Source organism: Capra hircus, chromosome 7 (genome assembly GCF_001704415.2).
Source record: "Capra hircus breed San Clemente chromosome 7, ASM170441v1, whole genome shotgun sequence".
Taxonomy (NCBI): domain Eukaryota; kingdom Metazoa; phylum Chordata; class Mammalia; order Artiodactyla; family Bovidae; genus Capra; species Capra hircus.
Window position 1 is genome coordinate 66785157 of NC_030814.1, and position 14994 is coordinate 66800150.

The window sequence follows — 14994 nt, forward strand, 5'->3', positions numbered from 1 at the left end:
CAGCCCTCGGGCAGCCCCGTGCCCACACCCTGCAGGACTTCCGGCCTTGGGTACCGGGAAGTGGCCTGCCCCTCCCTCCCTTGCCAGACAGCTTCCTGCCCACCCTCACCCCAGGGTGGGGAGGGGGTGTGGGAACTGCTATGGGACCCACCCGTCTCCCCGCAGCCCTTCCACTTTCCGGGGTGGTGGGCTACCCCAGCATCTGACCTGGTGGCCCTCCTGGGAAAGACCACCCTCTCACACTCAGAACCCCTTCAATAACCACTCCACCCTCCAGGCGAGCAGGCCGGACGTACACTTGTGTTTCATTTTCTGTTTATTCCTTGAAGTCACGGTGTTTCTGTAGGCTTCTAATCCAATTTCATGTTTTCATACAGGAAACTCCCGCAAGGTGCTGGGACACCCCACAGCCCAACCCCCGCCCCGAAGGTGGGTAATGCTTTCTGGGGAGGGGCCCTCCCAAGGGCAGAAAGAGTGGACAGTTCCTGCCTGGGGCCTCCACCCTCAGACCAGCGGAGGCACAGACGTTATTTAAAATCGTTAAAAAAAAAAATCCATCAGAACACACATTAAATAGATATCCAAGACAGCGTTTCAAAAACAAACCCGCCCCCTTTTTTTTTGAAAAATGAAAATAAAAACAAAATCCTTGACCCCTCCCCTCTGACCCCCCCTGCCCTCCCACCGCCCCCCCCCACAAAAAATGTACAGAGCTACAGTTAACACAAGATGTTCACATCTGAAACCATTAACTTTAAACACATAACCTGGGGTAGGGTGAGGACCTGGGGTTCAACTAACAAGGAGGGGCAGGCAGAGGGTTGGGGGGAGTGTTGCGCAGCAGAGGGGCGGGCCAGGACAAGACTGACAGGTGGGGGGCAGGGCCCAAACATCTCCATTATCAGTAAAAAATAAGTGAATGAAAAAATAACTCCACCCCCATTGAAATGGCCCCAATAGTGGGGAGGTCTGCCCCTCTGCCCTGGGGATGCCCCTGGGGCACGGGTATGAGTGGGGGGGGTCCAAATTAGACCAGCAGCGAACCACCCCCCCCACGGGGGGTTAATGCTACACAGCTTTCCCCCTAGTGGGGGTTTCACAGCTCAGCACCCCCGCCCCTCTTGGCTGCTGAAGGGCCCCCCAGACACAGTCCACAGGCCCAGATCCCTCAGGTTGGGTGGGGAAGAAGGGCCGGGGGTGGGGCATCATCCCGGACCCCCTCCCCAGCCATTTCTCTCCCTATTGTTCAAGAGATTCCCAACCACTATTGGCTCAGTCAGAAAATTAATAGTCTATAAATACCCCAAGCGCAGAAAAACGGGGTGGCGTGGGAGAAAACGCACAGTGCGTGGACGGCGGCAAAGGCTGGCGGATGCTTCGCCCCCCTTTCCTTTCCTGGCAGGAAAGGGTCCCACACCCCGCCCGCAGCCCAAGGCAGGCTCTGGCCAGCCCTCCCCTGACACGGCTTTTCTTTTCTTTTCCAGGAAAAGGTACATGGAAAAGGAAATCAGGAACAAGAGTTCGAACATGGAAGAAGAGAAGCAATCCTTGGCCGTCATGGGCTTGGTCGCGGTTGACGCGCACCTGACCGCGGGGTTCCTCGCCCGGTGGTTTCAGAGCCAGGGTTTGCGGTGGGGGCTCTCCTCTCTGCGGCCCCCTCCCCTGTCTGTAAAGTGCATAATGAGGCATCTACGTTTTTGACTTAAACCTGAAAGGAGTGGGGAGGGCGGCAGAACGGAAGGGGGGGGCGGCTTCCTTGTCTCCGCTCTCTCTCAACCATCTGGAAAGACTGCTACATATTTGGAGCTTGGGAAGGTGGGCGGGAGGGACCCAGTGCAGGTCGGGAGAAGGATGAGGCAATGTAGGAAGGGGCGGGGAGTGTGAGCCGAATCAAGGAGGCAGGAACCCAAGTCCATGGAGAGTTTGGAAAACCATGGTAGGAACTGAAATTTTAAAAAAGAAAAAAAAAAAAAGAAAAAACCCACCAGAAGGACAAGGAACCGGGAGGGGGGAGCCTCTTGCTGCACCGACAGACAGCCTGCCCTCCCGTGTGAGGCCACGCTGTCGGCCACCCAGGGCTAGGGCGAGGGATAGGGTTCCTAGGCCACCACAAACTCTGATTTGATGTCGGGGTTCACTTCTGGCTTCCAGACGGAGTCCTCGAAGTCAAGGCCCAAGCCGGCCGCCTCGCTGGGGCCGCCACCTCCCCCACTGCTGGTGCTGTCACTGCGGCCGGCCTTGCGGCTGGGCGGCCAGTGGTAGGGACCGCGGGCATCACGCCGGGCCTTTCTGCGGAGCCGTTTCTGCTGGAGCAGCAGCTGCAGGCGCTCCACCTTACAGCGGGTGGCTCGGTTCTCTGTCTGCCGCAGCCGGTCCCCTGCAGAGGACGCAGTGGGCATGACCCTGAGGGTCCCTTGGAGGCCAGAGTCCCAACCAAATGCGAGGACCCCCAACAGCTGCCCCTGGATATCAAGCCGCCCAACCCAGGACACTCCCTCCAGCAAGGGAGCCGGACAAGAATATCTACTGAACCTTCCGTCAACTGGGGCTGTCAGCCCCGTGAGGGCAGAGCTGGCCCAAGACAGCCCTTAGTGGCTCAGCTGTCATAAACATTAGCTGCTCAGGTTGTGTCTGTTTCCCCTTCAGGACCTGGGCTCGGGGGCCCACTTCACAATTCTGAAGGACTCGGAATGTGTCCGGAATAACTGGGTTTTCTGGGGGCAGGGGGGCGCAAGCTGCCTTTGAGCAGGAGGAGAAGCTAACCCCCTCCCTTCCTCAGGCTGACTAGGCCATTCACAGTGGCTTCACCCACCATCTGGATAAGGTGCCCGAGGGGGGTGAGGAGGAAGTGTGGATGGAGCCCCCTCTGGAGGGCACAAAGACACTGTGTGCCCCAATACACACACTCCCTTCTCTACAGGCGCCTGCAGAGCAGGGCAAGCTGCAGCTGGTGGCCCCCTCCCCACCACTGGGGGCTCAGCTGCTGGAAGAGGCACACAGAGGGGCCTTGAGAGACCCATGGAGGGGGGTGCAAGGGGGACACTTACCCGGGGGCTTGCACAAGCGGGCCTGGCTCAGGGAGGCCGGGGCCGCGGCCGCCAGCTTCTCACAGGAGGTAGTTTTGGGGCCGAGGTCTGGGGTGCACTGGGCGTGGCAACGCAGCTGTGTGAGTGATGGGGGCATGCCCTGGTAGTGCCGTGTGGCACTTAGGAGGTCATTGAGGATCTGCAGGATGGTCCCGATGTCCCGCCTCGGCCGCCCACTGCTGTCCTGGCAGTTGGGGTGCAGCGTGCCTGTGGGGAGACACAGATGAGGACACTGCAGTGGTGGATGTGTGGCCTTGGCAGCACGGGGTTCCACATGTACATAGAACACCCCTGGCTGACTTGCGCACGTGCATCCCCATTGGACCTGTGGCTGGCTGCATAGCCAGGCATGTGCATGGCCACCCGGGGGAGCGTCTCATCCCTCATGTGTGTGTTACCACTCATGGGGACACTTTGACACCTACCAGAGAAGGTCCCTGAGAAGACCCCCGGGGCGTGGTTCACGAAGCTCTCGATGACTGCGCCAGGTTTTCGGGAGCGAGAGGTGGGGCTGCCTCCAGTGGGAGATGTGGGGCTGGCACCAGTGCTGGCAGCGGAGGAACAGTCCATCTGCTGATGGAGGAGGAGGGCACATGAGCTTGGGGTGTGAGGGCAACCCTTGGGGTTCAGGGCGAGGATATCACCCACACAAGCCCAGGTTGTGGGGAAAACTATGGGATTCTGGATCCAGAAGACATATCTGGGGCTCTGCTGTCCTCCCGCTGCACCCTTCCCCAGACTCACCTCGGGGCAGGTGGTAGAGGCTGAATGGGAGCGGAAAGAGCCGGCTGTGACAGGTGAGGATGCCGGGGCAGGGCTGGTGGGCACTGGGGGGACACGGGCGGCACTTGACACTGGCCGGCAGGGAGAGGACACAGGGGTGGTGGTCATGCTGGGGTCCCCGCGGGTAGCGGCGGCAGCAGCAGCCAGCACGTGGCGGTGCTGCAGCGGGGCATGCTGGGCTGCGAGCTGCAACTGGACAAACATCATGTGGTCCCCCACACGCAGCGCCAGGGTCAGCGGCGAGCGGCCTGACAAGAAGTCACTGACCTGCAGAGAGAGGCCCGTCAAGCCTAGGGCCCCAGCCTGCAGTGCCCCCAGCCCGGCCCGGCCCGGCCCCCCACGCTGTGTGACCTGGGGCCTCTCGCCGCCCCTCTGTGGGTTCTGGGGTCCCTGTCGGTGCCACGGATGCTTAAATAAAATGAATCGGTATTTCCGGAAGCCGCCTCCGCCAGCCCGGCCCAGGTCAGGAGCCACTGGGGGCTGTGGGGGGACAGAGGCAGATGAGACGGGGGCCTGGCCCACCCTGGCCAACTTGGTTCTTTCAAGGGGAAACCAAGCCAGAGGGGGCGGGGCCCAGACGGCATCTCTGCTCTCAAACAATCCCCAGCTCACACCTCTCCCCACCCTCTCTCTGCCTGTGCACACTGCAGGGGCTAGGCTCAGGCCCCCTCCCAGCTAAGCTACTTGGACAGCGAGTGGGTGGAATTCCTGGACAAATTCTTGTCCTAACCTTTGCTTTCTCAAGATAAATATTTATCTGTCCTGGGCGGGGCTGAAGCTGAGGGGGAGGCGTTGCCTCTGCCGGCGGTGGGAGGGCCCTGACCATTCACTCTGTGGCCTTAGTCCCCCAAGGCCTCAATACAGCCCATGCAAACATGAATCTCCAACCTGGCAACCCCTTTGGAGTAGGTGAGGCGCCCATAAGATCCCATCTGCACTGGACCCCTCCTTTGGGGGCACGCCAGCACTGTGCTCTCCCCAGGGGCCGGGATTGTTGGGGGGGGGGTGGAGGTTTCTGAGAAATGACACAGGCCGGGATGACTCAGAACCACCTCCTCCCTGCTGGCAGCGGCTGGTGTAACCTTCCCTGCTTTGGGGGCCATGGGGAGGAGCCAGAGGAGGCGGACAGAGTGCACTCCCTACTCCCCGCAGCCCCTTCTGCATGTGCCCTCCCCAGCCCCAGAGATGCCCTTTGCAGAAAGGGCCTGGGTGGCTTTGTAAGAGTGGCTGCCCCCCCCCCAACTCCACCCTGTAACTTCCTCCCAGGGGAGGGCGAAGGGGCAGGCATAACTTGGTGCCAGGCAGGGAAGCAGTGCTGGGAGCCTAGTCACTCCGCCCAGCGCCTCCCCGACTCCCTCCTGACGCAGGCACCCTAGGGCGGATGTGAACCCAACACGCCCCAGGGGCCCCCTGCCAACCACAGCACTGCCCCCCCCACCCCCGCTCCCCAGGAGCAGGGAGCTCAGGTCACATCTGCCCCCAAAAGCACACCCCCAGCTGGCTCCCGGCTCTCCCCCAACTCCTCTGCCCCTCCCAATGGCGGACCACCCAGCTCCCAGGGCCCCTCCTCCTCCCCTGTGCTAGCGGGCTGGCAAGGGCAGGACGCAGCATGCCGGGGAGGGGGCGAGGGCCTCGGGGCTGGAGGAAGGGAAGCCGCTGAGCAGGTTCTGAGGCCGGGGGCCAGACCAGCCAGGGAGGCCGAGGACTTGCCACCCCCACCCTGGCAGCAGGCGGATAGCTGAGGCCTGTGTCACCCTCCTGGGAGGAGGGCCCCACTGCCAGAAAAATGAGGAAAGGAGGAAAAAAAAAAAAGCTGCAACAAAACCGGGAACCCTGTGTGGGCCAGCCCCAGCCTTCCTCCTCATCGCCCTCCCGCGCTTACTAAATATTTTCCTAACATCCTGTCTGGGCTGTGCTGGCCCCAGGGCTGGGCGCCCCCACCCCCTCCCCTTTTGGGGCAGAGAACAAAGGCCAGAGGAAGGAGGAGTAGGGGTGACTCCCCACCCCTCTCAATGGGGTCACAGAAGGCGGAAGGAATGTCACCCAGAACCACCCCCCCCCATCAGAAATGTTAAAAAGGTTGCCGTGGGTAAACCGTAGTCTGGGCAGGGGGAGCTCCACGACAAAGCTGGTGGGGCTGGGGACACAGGCCCCTGTGTGTGGGAGTGGTGTGAGAGCATGGGCCAAGGTCACCCCGAAGGCAGGCTTGTGAAAGCTGGGCCCCCTCCCCCATGGAGGCCACCGTGGGAGAGAAGACTCTCAAGGTCAGGTGGAGAGTGCTGGGGGGGCGGGGAGGAGGAAGAGGAAGCTGGGTGACCAGGCCAAGCTGGCACGAAGGCGGAGCGGCGCGTCCCCTCCCCTTCCCACAGGCCTCCTGGGAGCACAAACAACCCCTAAGCTCTCCCGAGTGGCTAGGCACTCCCCCGGGTGCCCCCAGGGGTGGGGAGGGCGCTGGCGCGCGTCTTACCTGCGTCTCTGTCAAGCTCTCCAGGGCCTGCATCACAGATTGTTCTGGCCTGGAGGCCTGAGACTACAGAGAGAGGAAGGAAAAAGAGGAGACCCTGAGGGTGGGCCCTGAGGAGGAGTAGGGTGGGGTGGGGTGGGGTGGGGTGAGGTGGGCAGCCCTGCAGGGACAGGGTCCTCGTCAGTACTGGAGGGTGTGCTTGCAGGGGAGAGGGCTGCCTGCTAACGTGGGGCTTCGGGGCTCGCTGCCCCAGCCATTTACCATGAGGCCCGCCTCCACGGTGGGCACGAGCGTCAGCTTGCTGCCATCCCCCACGCCGAACTCCTGCAGCTTCCCCGAACTCAGCCGGCTGAGGGGGGGAGGAAGGAAGAGGGTGAGGCTATGCCGCCGCCGAGACAAGGCAGGGACTCGGAAGCAGAGTCCGCGGGGGAGGGCTATGCTTATGTGGTAGAGACAGGAGTCCATCGCGCCCACCCCTTCCTGGTTTCCAGATCCAGGGCCCCGAGTTTGTGTGGAGGGTGGAGGTCAGACCCTGGGAGTCCCATGCTAGCAGTTCAGACCCCTTATTCCAAGGAACCCCAGTTGTGGACTGGGACACTCCAGTTGGGCCTCAGCAAGGCACTTTTTCACCATCCAGGCACAGCGCGCCCCTTGGCACCCTCCCCCCACCCCGGGGCCGCCCCCTTGTAATTCAACCACCCGGGCCTGGGCTGTCCCTGCGGGCCAAGCGCTTAGCCTTTCGGGGCTTTGCCGGGCGGGCTCCCCTCCTCCCTCCCTCTCTCCCAGGCGCAAGCCGCAGCCGCTCAGACAAAGAAGACCCTCCCCCACCCTCCCCTCCCCCACCGGGCCCCTCCGCTGGGGATGGACATTGCGTGTCCCCGGAGGCCCGCGGAGGGAGGGCTCCCCGGCCTGGAGGCGATTTAAATGGCAGGGGGGAGGGGTAGACTGCGGAGAGCGCTCGGTGGAGAGAACAAAGGGGGGCAGAGAGACGCGAGTAGGGGGTGAAACAGCCAGACGCAGAGGGGGCCGCTAAACAGATGCGGAAGCCGGCGGGTCGCAGGCAGAGGAGGCCTCCGCAGAGCACACCACCCCCGCAGCTGGGACCCCTACTCCTTCCGGGACTCCTGCCTTCCCGTGGGGGACGCCGCCTAAGCCCTACCCGAGGCGCCCTCGCAACCGCCTTTGTGCAGCGACCCCGGGCGGGGGAGGGGGCCGAGACACGCAGGCCGAGCAGAGGGCGCCCGTGAGCGCGCGGCGCGCCCCCGTCCCCCGTCTAACCGCCCCCTTCCTTCCCCGAGCGGCGCGCTCTTTGTTCCCGCCCCGGGGCCGGGGCCCGAGGGGGCGACGCGGGGGCTGGGGGCGCGCGGTACCTACGTGTCTTTGTGGAGCAGCGCCAGGCGCTCCTTGGGCACTTTGAGGCGTTGGGACAGCCGCTTGCGCAGCCCATCCACCGTCTCGTCGGGGGGCACCGACAGCTCGTAGCGGGTGCCTGTCGTGCTGTGGATGGCCAGGCTCATGGGCGCCGTCTCAGACGTCGGGCTCAGCTCGCAGGCGCCGCCGGGGGCCCCGCGCCGGCAGCTCCGGGCGCCGCCGGGCTGCGGCTCCATCCCCGGCCCGCGCTGAGGGGCTGGGGTCCGCGGGGCGCCGCCAATTCTCGCCGCGCTTCCGGGCAGGGCGGGTTGGGGGAGAGATCCCAAACTGGTTTCCTCTGCGTCCCTGGAAGCGGAAGGCAGCGAGCGTCCCTTTGGAGAAGCTCCCAGGAGTGGAAGGCGAATGAGGAATCAAAAATCCGAGTGGAGCTCCGAGGTCGCGTCGGCTCGCCGGGGCGCCTTTCTAGGTGGGGACTACACTCCCAACTCCTTTCCAGGACGGCGGGCTCGGGGAAGGGTCCCAGAGAAGGGGGCGCCGCTCACCCAGCCGCGCTCAAGGATGTCTGCTACTCGGGCCGTGCTTCCCCTCGCGTCCCCTCCCTTAGCAACAGCCGCCGCCGCCGCGCCAGAGGATCTGGGGGTGAAAGTAACAGAAAAAAAAGTTATAATGTATCAACGTTCCGAGGGGCGGGGCCTCCGCCCCCTCCCATTCACTACTTACTCCGCCGGCCCGCGCCGACCAATCAGCGTGCGCCGAACGCCCAGTCGGCAGCGAGGCCCAACCAATGGGAGCCGCCGAGGCACCGCCCCACGTGGCCGCGCGGGCCCGCCCCCGCCCCGCCCCCTACCCGGTGGCCAAGCAGAGTGCGGCGGGGGCGGGGCCGACGCCGCTCCGGCCTGTCCCCGCCCCCGCCCCGCCCCGCCCCGCCGCAGCCATTCATAAGGCCGGGACCCTCAACAAAGGGCGGGCGGCGAGGCGCTCGGGGCCCGAGAGCCCGGGTTGGGGTGGTTTGCCGTGGGACAAGGCGGCAGCCCAAAGCTGGAAGAATAGGAAGCCTCCCCCTGTGCCCGTCCGGGAAACCGCTGCAAGCGGAAGCGGGACGCGATCCCCGCGCCTCGTGACTGGGTCCCCGCTGAAGGACTCGCGGCAGGGTCGGCCTGCGGCGCCCCTTCTCTTGAGAAGCGTGAAGCCCCTGTAAGGGGTGGAGCTGCAGGCGGGGCCTGCACCCCGGTGACGTGGCCGCTGCCGGACGGCCCCTCCCGCGCCTGTGCCACCTCGCGTCCCACCCCCGTCCCGCGGGCCGGGCCCGCTTCCCGAGTCGCGCCCGCCCGAGCCGTGACGTGACGCGGCGTCCCCGGTTGCGCCCGCGCGCGCCGCTCGGGGCTGCGGTGAGTCAGCAGCGCTGGCGCGCCCTCTGCCGGCCCCGCCCGGGAGCGCTGCCCAGAGACCCGGGCAGGGGGCGCCGATGCAGCCCCGGGTAGAGGGCAGTCAGACGGGACTGTGGGCGTTAAGGGAGCCTAAGAGCGTGAAGCCTCTTCGTCAGTAGACTGGGGCTACACAGTCGGGGAAACAGAGGCCAGAACGGAAACTAACTCAAGGTCACTCGCGGGGAGTGGGAGTGCCCCGGGGGCGGGGCGGGGGCAGAGGTCCAGACTGGGCTCTGCCGGCAGCGCCGAGTCCTTCCCATTCCGGTTCTCAAGGGGATCCCCAGGGTTGGAGACACCTTGAACCCTGCCTGCTCGAAGAACAAAGAAAAGTAGAGCACCCTTAAGAGCCTAGAATGAGAACCCTCTTCTTCGGCCAGTGGGCTCCCGCCCCCCACTCACCGGGAGCGGCCTGTCCGAGGTCCCAACTGTCCTGAGTGTACCCACGTCCGGAACGAGTACGCGGTGGCGGAGCCGGTCTGGGGCTAAGCGGGCGGCCCCCGAGCCTTTATCCGCACCGCCTTCGGGGTGGAGTTTAGGCGGCCAGGGGGCGGGGGGCCGGGCGGGCGGTGACGCAGGCCGGCCCCCGCCCCTGCCTGTCGGCCAGGGCCCTGGGGCACCGTCCGGCCTGGGCCACATGCCCCCTAAGCTTCGCACTTTTAAACGGGTGGTGGGGGGGTGTAGCCCTCCTAGAATGTCACGAATCAAGGGACACGGTCGGCAACGCTGACGACTGAGGGCAGCCGCACTCCGGCCCCCGCCATAGGGTTTTGGGGTGCACGGCTAGATTTGCTGCCCCGCCCCTTTCCTGCTACCCCAGGCCCGGTGCTTCTGCCTGGGGGCGCCCGCATTGGGGAACGGGAAAGGGGAGCCTGAGTCAGCGGCCTGCGTCCAGGAAAACAGGCCCGAGTCACCTGCCTGCAGTGGGGGTGCCCCAGCCAGCTGCCCTGGCCTCCTGCATCCCTTAACGGTGACCTCAGTGGGTATTTATGGAGCGATTCACCAGCTCCAGGCCTGCCCTGTACATCCGTCATTACCTGCTGGGCTTTGTGACTCTGGAGGGCAGTGACCTTTGTGAGCTCCTGTGGTATGGAGTAAGAAAATACGGCAGGTCTCTCCGGAACCCCAGGGATACAGAGCCCTCACCTAAGCCTGACGATCGACATTAGCCCATTAGGTTAGCTCACCTGCTGGTGTCCAGCCTTGGCTGTGGGTGTACTTACCCTACCCATCTTACAGGTGATGAAACCGAGGGCATACAGCCATTGGTTTGTCTGCAGCTTTGTCCCTGCAGGTCGTCTCATGTAGGAGGCTTTCTAAGGGTGACCCTGACTGAGGGCAGGGCCCTCTCTGTCCAGAGGGGGACCCCGGGCCACCCCATCCACTTATCTGTGCCTCCCTTTATCTGACCCAACCACCTCCACCTCCACCCTTGCCCTGGGGCCCCTCCCAGGGCTGTGCTCCTTTCTAGGATGGAGCCAGTCCTCATCCTGCTCTCACCCAAGGCCCCCTAGCCTCTGCCCCCCACCCTGTCACAGGCACACCCAGACACTCCCAGTCCCACAGGATCAGGGCTGGGCCTGAGGGATGGACAAGAGCTTGCCAGAGACAGAAGAGCTCCAGGGAGGAGCAAGTCCACGCCAAACACAAGAGGCTTGAAAGAGGGCCCCAAGGTCAGGTGTGGGACCAGGCCGTTGGCCTGCATTCAGGGAGAGCAGGGAGGCAGCATGGGGGACGTGGGCTCTGAAGCTGCATCTGAGCACAGTGGGACTCCAGGGCGGGCAGGCCAGGTGGGACCCTCAAGTGAGCAGGTGGTACTGGGTGGGGGTGCTGTGGAGGCCTCAGGTGGGTCTCCGATCTCACCTGGCTGGGTTCCTCTGCCTGCAAGGGAGTGGGCTGGTCCTGGCATGGGACCCTGAGGGTCACACACACAGGAGGGGACCAGCCCCTGCCTGGCTTTGCAAGTCCAAGTTGATAAACATGCCAGATCAGCCTGCTTCAGACTCCTTCTCAGAAGACCCCTCTCACCTGGCTGCTGGTCCCAGGTTGCAAGCACACCCCAGGTATGAGGGCATCCCTTCCTGGGAAGAAAGATGAGCTCTTGGGCACCATCTAGCCTGCGCTCTCAGTAGGGGGTCATGGTCCCTGGTTCCTGGCCCTGTGACCACTCCCACCCCGGGTGCCCTGACCCCAGGACAAGACCTGGCCTGTGCTGGCCATCCCTGCTGTCTATCAGCACAGGGATCCCCAGGCCAGGCTCCAAGCCTTGCCCATCCCTCAGGGGGCCTTCTCTGCACTGTGGGGCCCAGCTGTGTCCCAGTCCCAGAATGCCGGAGGCAGGTTCCCTGGTGTCAGTGCCGCTGCTTCAGTGGTCAGCAATAGTCTCCTTCCACAGGCCCCCTGCTGTGTTCTCACACTTATTTATAGACCAGATAAGGAGCTGGCCGGGAACCAGAAAACCTGTGCCCTAAGCTGAGGGGAGGTGTGGGTGGGGGTGGGGTGGGGCTGCACCTGAGCCCCCATGGCAGTTCCAGCCTTATTTGAGCTGGGGGTTCCTGGGCAAGTGGGGGCCAGCCGCTTGCGCTTCACCCGCCCAGAAGGATCAAGCCTAGCCAAACGCCCTCTTCAGAGCTACAAGCTGGCATGGCAGCTCCTGGGACATCAAGCCTCAGAAACAGCCGTGGGATAGTCATTCGCACGGGACCATGACACAAGACTGCACAGCCCATCTGTACCAATGAAGAGCCCTGGAGTGGCCTCTCTGTCACCTTCTGGCTGCCAGTGACACACAGGGAGGCCTGAGCTTTCCCACACATTCACTTCCCTGGAATCTCCTACTGGTCTGCTCGGACCCAGGGCCAGGAAGGGGCAAGGCGACTCTTGCCGGGCACCTGAAGCCAGCTCCAGGGACACCCCTCGGTTGCAAAAAAAGGAGTGACTGGCTGAAGGAGGTGGGATAGCACTGAAGCTTCCAGGTGCCAGGACCGCCCCCGCTCAGCCACCCCACCCATCTGGGGCCATTCCAGGGGCCAGGGTGCCACGGAGGTGCCAACACCACCAGGGACTGGGAGCCCGGCCAGCTGGGGCCACCCACAGGCGAGGCGAACACTGGGCGGGGCTTCCATGGGAGCAGGCAGAGCCAGCCCCTTCCCAGTGCAGCTAGGGCAGGGCGCCCGCAGAGCACACGTCAGTCTGGAACCTGGTGGAGCCCTGCTGTCCACTGGGCAGCCCAGGCCCAGCCCACAAGTGGCAAACCACACCCCTGCCCACCAGCCCCAGCCTGGTGACCTTTGCCTGTCCCCACCCTCTCCGGGTGAAGGCCAGAACCCAGCCTGGTTTACTAGCAGTGCCCCCATCTCCCCCAGCTTACTACAGACACTCAGGATGTTTCAGGACACAGCCTGCGGCCCCAGGAAAGCTGAAGCTAGCGTTCAGCGCCCTACCTCAGTGGGCAGACACAGGAAGCCAGCAAGACGCTGGGCTGAATCCGGAGCCCACCACCAAGCAGGATAAAATCACCGTAAACAAGTTGGATCCTAGGTCTTTAATATGGGTTGGGCAGGGGGCAGGCTGTCTGCTGGCGGTGGCTAGGAGCAGCGGTCTCTGCAGCAGACACTGCAGGGGCAGAGCAGTGGTGCAGATGGCAGGAGACCCCCCCCCCCGGGGGACAGCATTCCTCGCGGGCAGGGCAAGTGTCCCAGCTTGCCCCCAGCCACCCAACCTGCCAGAGCTGGCTTGTTTCCCTGGCCAAGGGGCGCTCTGGGCAGAAACTGGCACTGTGCTGCCCCCTAGCGGCTTATTAACAGGATAGCTCCCCGCAGGCCTGCTCCCTGTCAGCCTGCACCCACCGGGAGCTGGGTCTTCATGCCAGGCCATCCTTGCCAAGCTCCGGCCAGGTCTCCCGGCTGGACCAGTGTTAGGCAGGCACCGCCTACTCCAGAGCCTTCACCAAGGCCTCGTTGGCCTCTATGCGGATTTGGATCTCAGCCCGAGTGGCCTCGTCTGCTGCCCCCAACAGCTCCGACTGTGCCTTCTCCAGGTTCGCTTTGGCTGCCTGCAGGGGGTGGGGGTGGGTGAGGGCTGAGTAGGGACCCCAGCCCAGCACCTGTTCCCACCAAACCCCAGCTTCCCCCAGGACACTCACCCCCAGATCCAGCATGTCCAAGGTGACGGCTTCCTCAGCCAGTAACTGCACAGAGGAGTCAGCATTCACTGTGACAGAGCCGCTACTCACTGCAGGAAGAGGGAGCTTGAGAGTCAGCCCCACAGCCCGTGAGGCTGGGAGGCTGACCCTACAACCTGGCTCCAGGGTTGAAAGGCCTCATCACACAAGTGGACAGGCGGCCACCTGGTGCATCCACTGGGGGCTGGACATGGAAACAGAGACCCCTCTCTTTGCCCAGCAGCTGAGCTAAGGTTGGGGTGATCCCCAGCTGAATTCCAGTGCTGGACAGGAGCCATGCTGTGGAAGACCTTTACAGAACCAAGGACCCCTTCTCCAAGAGGCCCCTGCCAGGCAGCACTCTTAGGTCTCTTTCCCCAGTCTGTCAGTCCCAACTGCTGAGCAGTTACATCCCAAACCACAATTAGACCACTGCCCGTATGGGGGTGGTGTGCCCATTCGACTCACCGAAGTATTTGGAGGTGGTGCCATCTTCAGCGTGGACCACAACCAGGCCTGGCCGCAGGACCTGCAAAGTGGGCACATGGGCTGCAAGGATGCCGAAGGCGCCGGTCTGCGTGGGCACGTCCACCTGGCGGACGTTGGCGCCGTTGAAGAACACCTAGAGAACACACGTGAAGAAAGCGTTACCTAAGGCCAGTCCCTCGAGGCCCAGTAGTCGGTGTTCTCCGTAGTTAACTAGAACAAGACTGACAGCTGCGGGGGTGGAGGAGGCGCACAGGCGGCTCCGCTGCGGCCAGGGTTTCAGAGGGGTGCAGCACCTTCCTGTACTTGAGGACGAAATCCAGACACCCTAGCCTTCGCGGAAACAGATACAGTTAAACCACCACCAGCGAGCCGCCAGGGGAGGAGACACTGAATTCGGCAGAAGGGCCAAGGGACGCAGGTTCTGAACCCCGCGAAGACGGGTGCATGTCGAAATAGGGGCTGAGGGTAGGCGACCCGAGAATTGGGGGCTCGGATCCCAGACCACAGGTCCGGAATGCCGGTGGTCTCCGACCCGAAGGGGCTCGGATCCCGGGCCGGTGGTCTCCGACCCGAAGGGGCTCGGATCCCGGACCAAATGGAGGGGCGAGGGTCTGGAAAGGGGGTCTCCGACCTGAGGGTTGGGAGTTCGCATCTCGGATCACACGGAGGAGGGTTGCGGGTCTGGAGTGGGAGTCGCCGACCTGAGGACTAGGGGCTCGGATCCTGGGCCACATGGGGGAGGGGTCCAAAATGGGGTCCCGAGCACCGCGGACGTCCGAACCTGCGTGGGTGAGGCGAAGGTGAAGGACATCTGTCCCGGACCCGCGGCAGGGGCCTGAGCAGGGGCGGCCTCGGCGTAGGCGCGGACCTGGCGTACGAGGCGGCCCAAACCCGGACGGCGGAGCAACGCGGAGGGCAGCATGACGGTTGGCGGACAGCGGAAGGCAACGCGGAGGCGAGCTTACTCTTGTTAAACGCGAGCGGCCTAGAGGGCGAGGAGGACGACGCGAGAGGAATTCTGGGAGAAGGATCCTGGTGAGAGCGCACGCGCGAACTACGACTCCCGGCGCGCTGCCCGCGATGCTGAAGACGAAGCACCACCTGGGCGCGTGGCATGCTGGGGATTGTAGTTTCCTTCCGGCGAGCGCTCCTAGCCCGGTGGTACAGTGAGGGAGATCGGTTACATGGCTCTGCACCTTGAGGACCAGAAGCCTG

At 63.9% G+C, this 14994-nt stretch overlaps 2 protein-coding genes across 4 annotated transcripts; both read right to left on the minus strand.

Moving 5' to 3' along the window:
- MIDN (midnolin) lies at window positions 299–9932 on the minus strand. 3 transcript variants are annotated; one of them, XM_018050457.1, is made up of 9 exons: window positions 9531–9932; window positions 7708–8337; window positions 6595–6682; window positions 6337–6399; window positions 4221–4349; window positions 3831–4136; window positions 3512–3656; window positions 3048–3293; window positions 299–2377 (listed from the first exon to the last, which is right to left on the minus strand). In XM_018050457.1, exons 2-9 carry the CDS (start codon window positions 7938–7940, stop codon window positions 2100–2102), a joined length of 1488 nt encoding a protein of 495 aa, XP_017905946.1. In that variant the 5' UTR covers window positions 7941–8337; window positions 9531–9932; the 3' UTR covers window positions 299–2099. The 3 variants fall into 3 exon arrangements, with proteins under 3 accessions (XP_017905946.1, XP_017905945.1, XP_017905947.1); XM_018050456.1 differs by having other exon boundaries at window positions 3512–3659; window positions 9531–9929; XM_018050458.1 differs by lacking the exon at window positions 4221–4349 and having other exon boundaries at window positions 3512–3659; window positions 9531–9925.
- Window positions 12658–14832, minus strand: ATP5D (ATP synthase, H+ transporting, mitochondrial F1 complex, delta subunit). The gene is made up of 4 exons (XM_005682906.3): window positions 14561–14832; window positions 13759–13912; window positions 13273–13361; window positions 12658–13182 (listed from the first exon to the last, which is right to left on the minus strand). The coding sequence occupies exons 1-4, from the start codon at window positions 14699–14701 to the stop codon at window positions 13060–13062; spliced, it is 507 nt and encodes a 168-aa protein (XP_005682963.1). The 5' UTR covers window positions 14702–14832; the 3' UTR covers window positions 12658–13059.

Coding starts and splice junctions, on each gene's coding strand:
- MIDN (XM_018050456.1), bottom strand. CDS start 7,940: ATGGAGCCGCAGCCCGGCGGCGCCCGGAGCTGCCGGCGCGGGGCCCCC. Junction 3,660..3,830: donor CCTCTACCACCTGCCCCGAG/GTGAGTCTGGGG, acceptor CTCCTCCATCAG/CAGATGGACTGTTCCTCCGC. Junction 2,378..3,047: donor CCGCTTGTGCAAGCCCCCGG/GTAAGTGTCCCC, acceptor CGTCCTCTGCAG/GGGACCGGCTGCGGCAGACA.
- ATP5D (XM_005682906.3), bottom strand. CDS start 14,701: ATGCTGCCCTCCGCGTTGCTCCGCCGTCCGGGTTTGGGCCGCCTCGTA. Junction 13,913..14,560: donor CCTTCGCCTCACCCACGCAG/GTTCGGACGTCC, acceptor TGTGTTCTCTAG/GTGTTCTTCAACGGCGCCAA. Junction 13,362..13,758: donor CACCACCTCCAAATACTTCG/GTGAGTCGAATG, acceptor CTCTTCCTGCAG/TGAGTAGCGGCTCTGTCACA.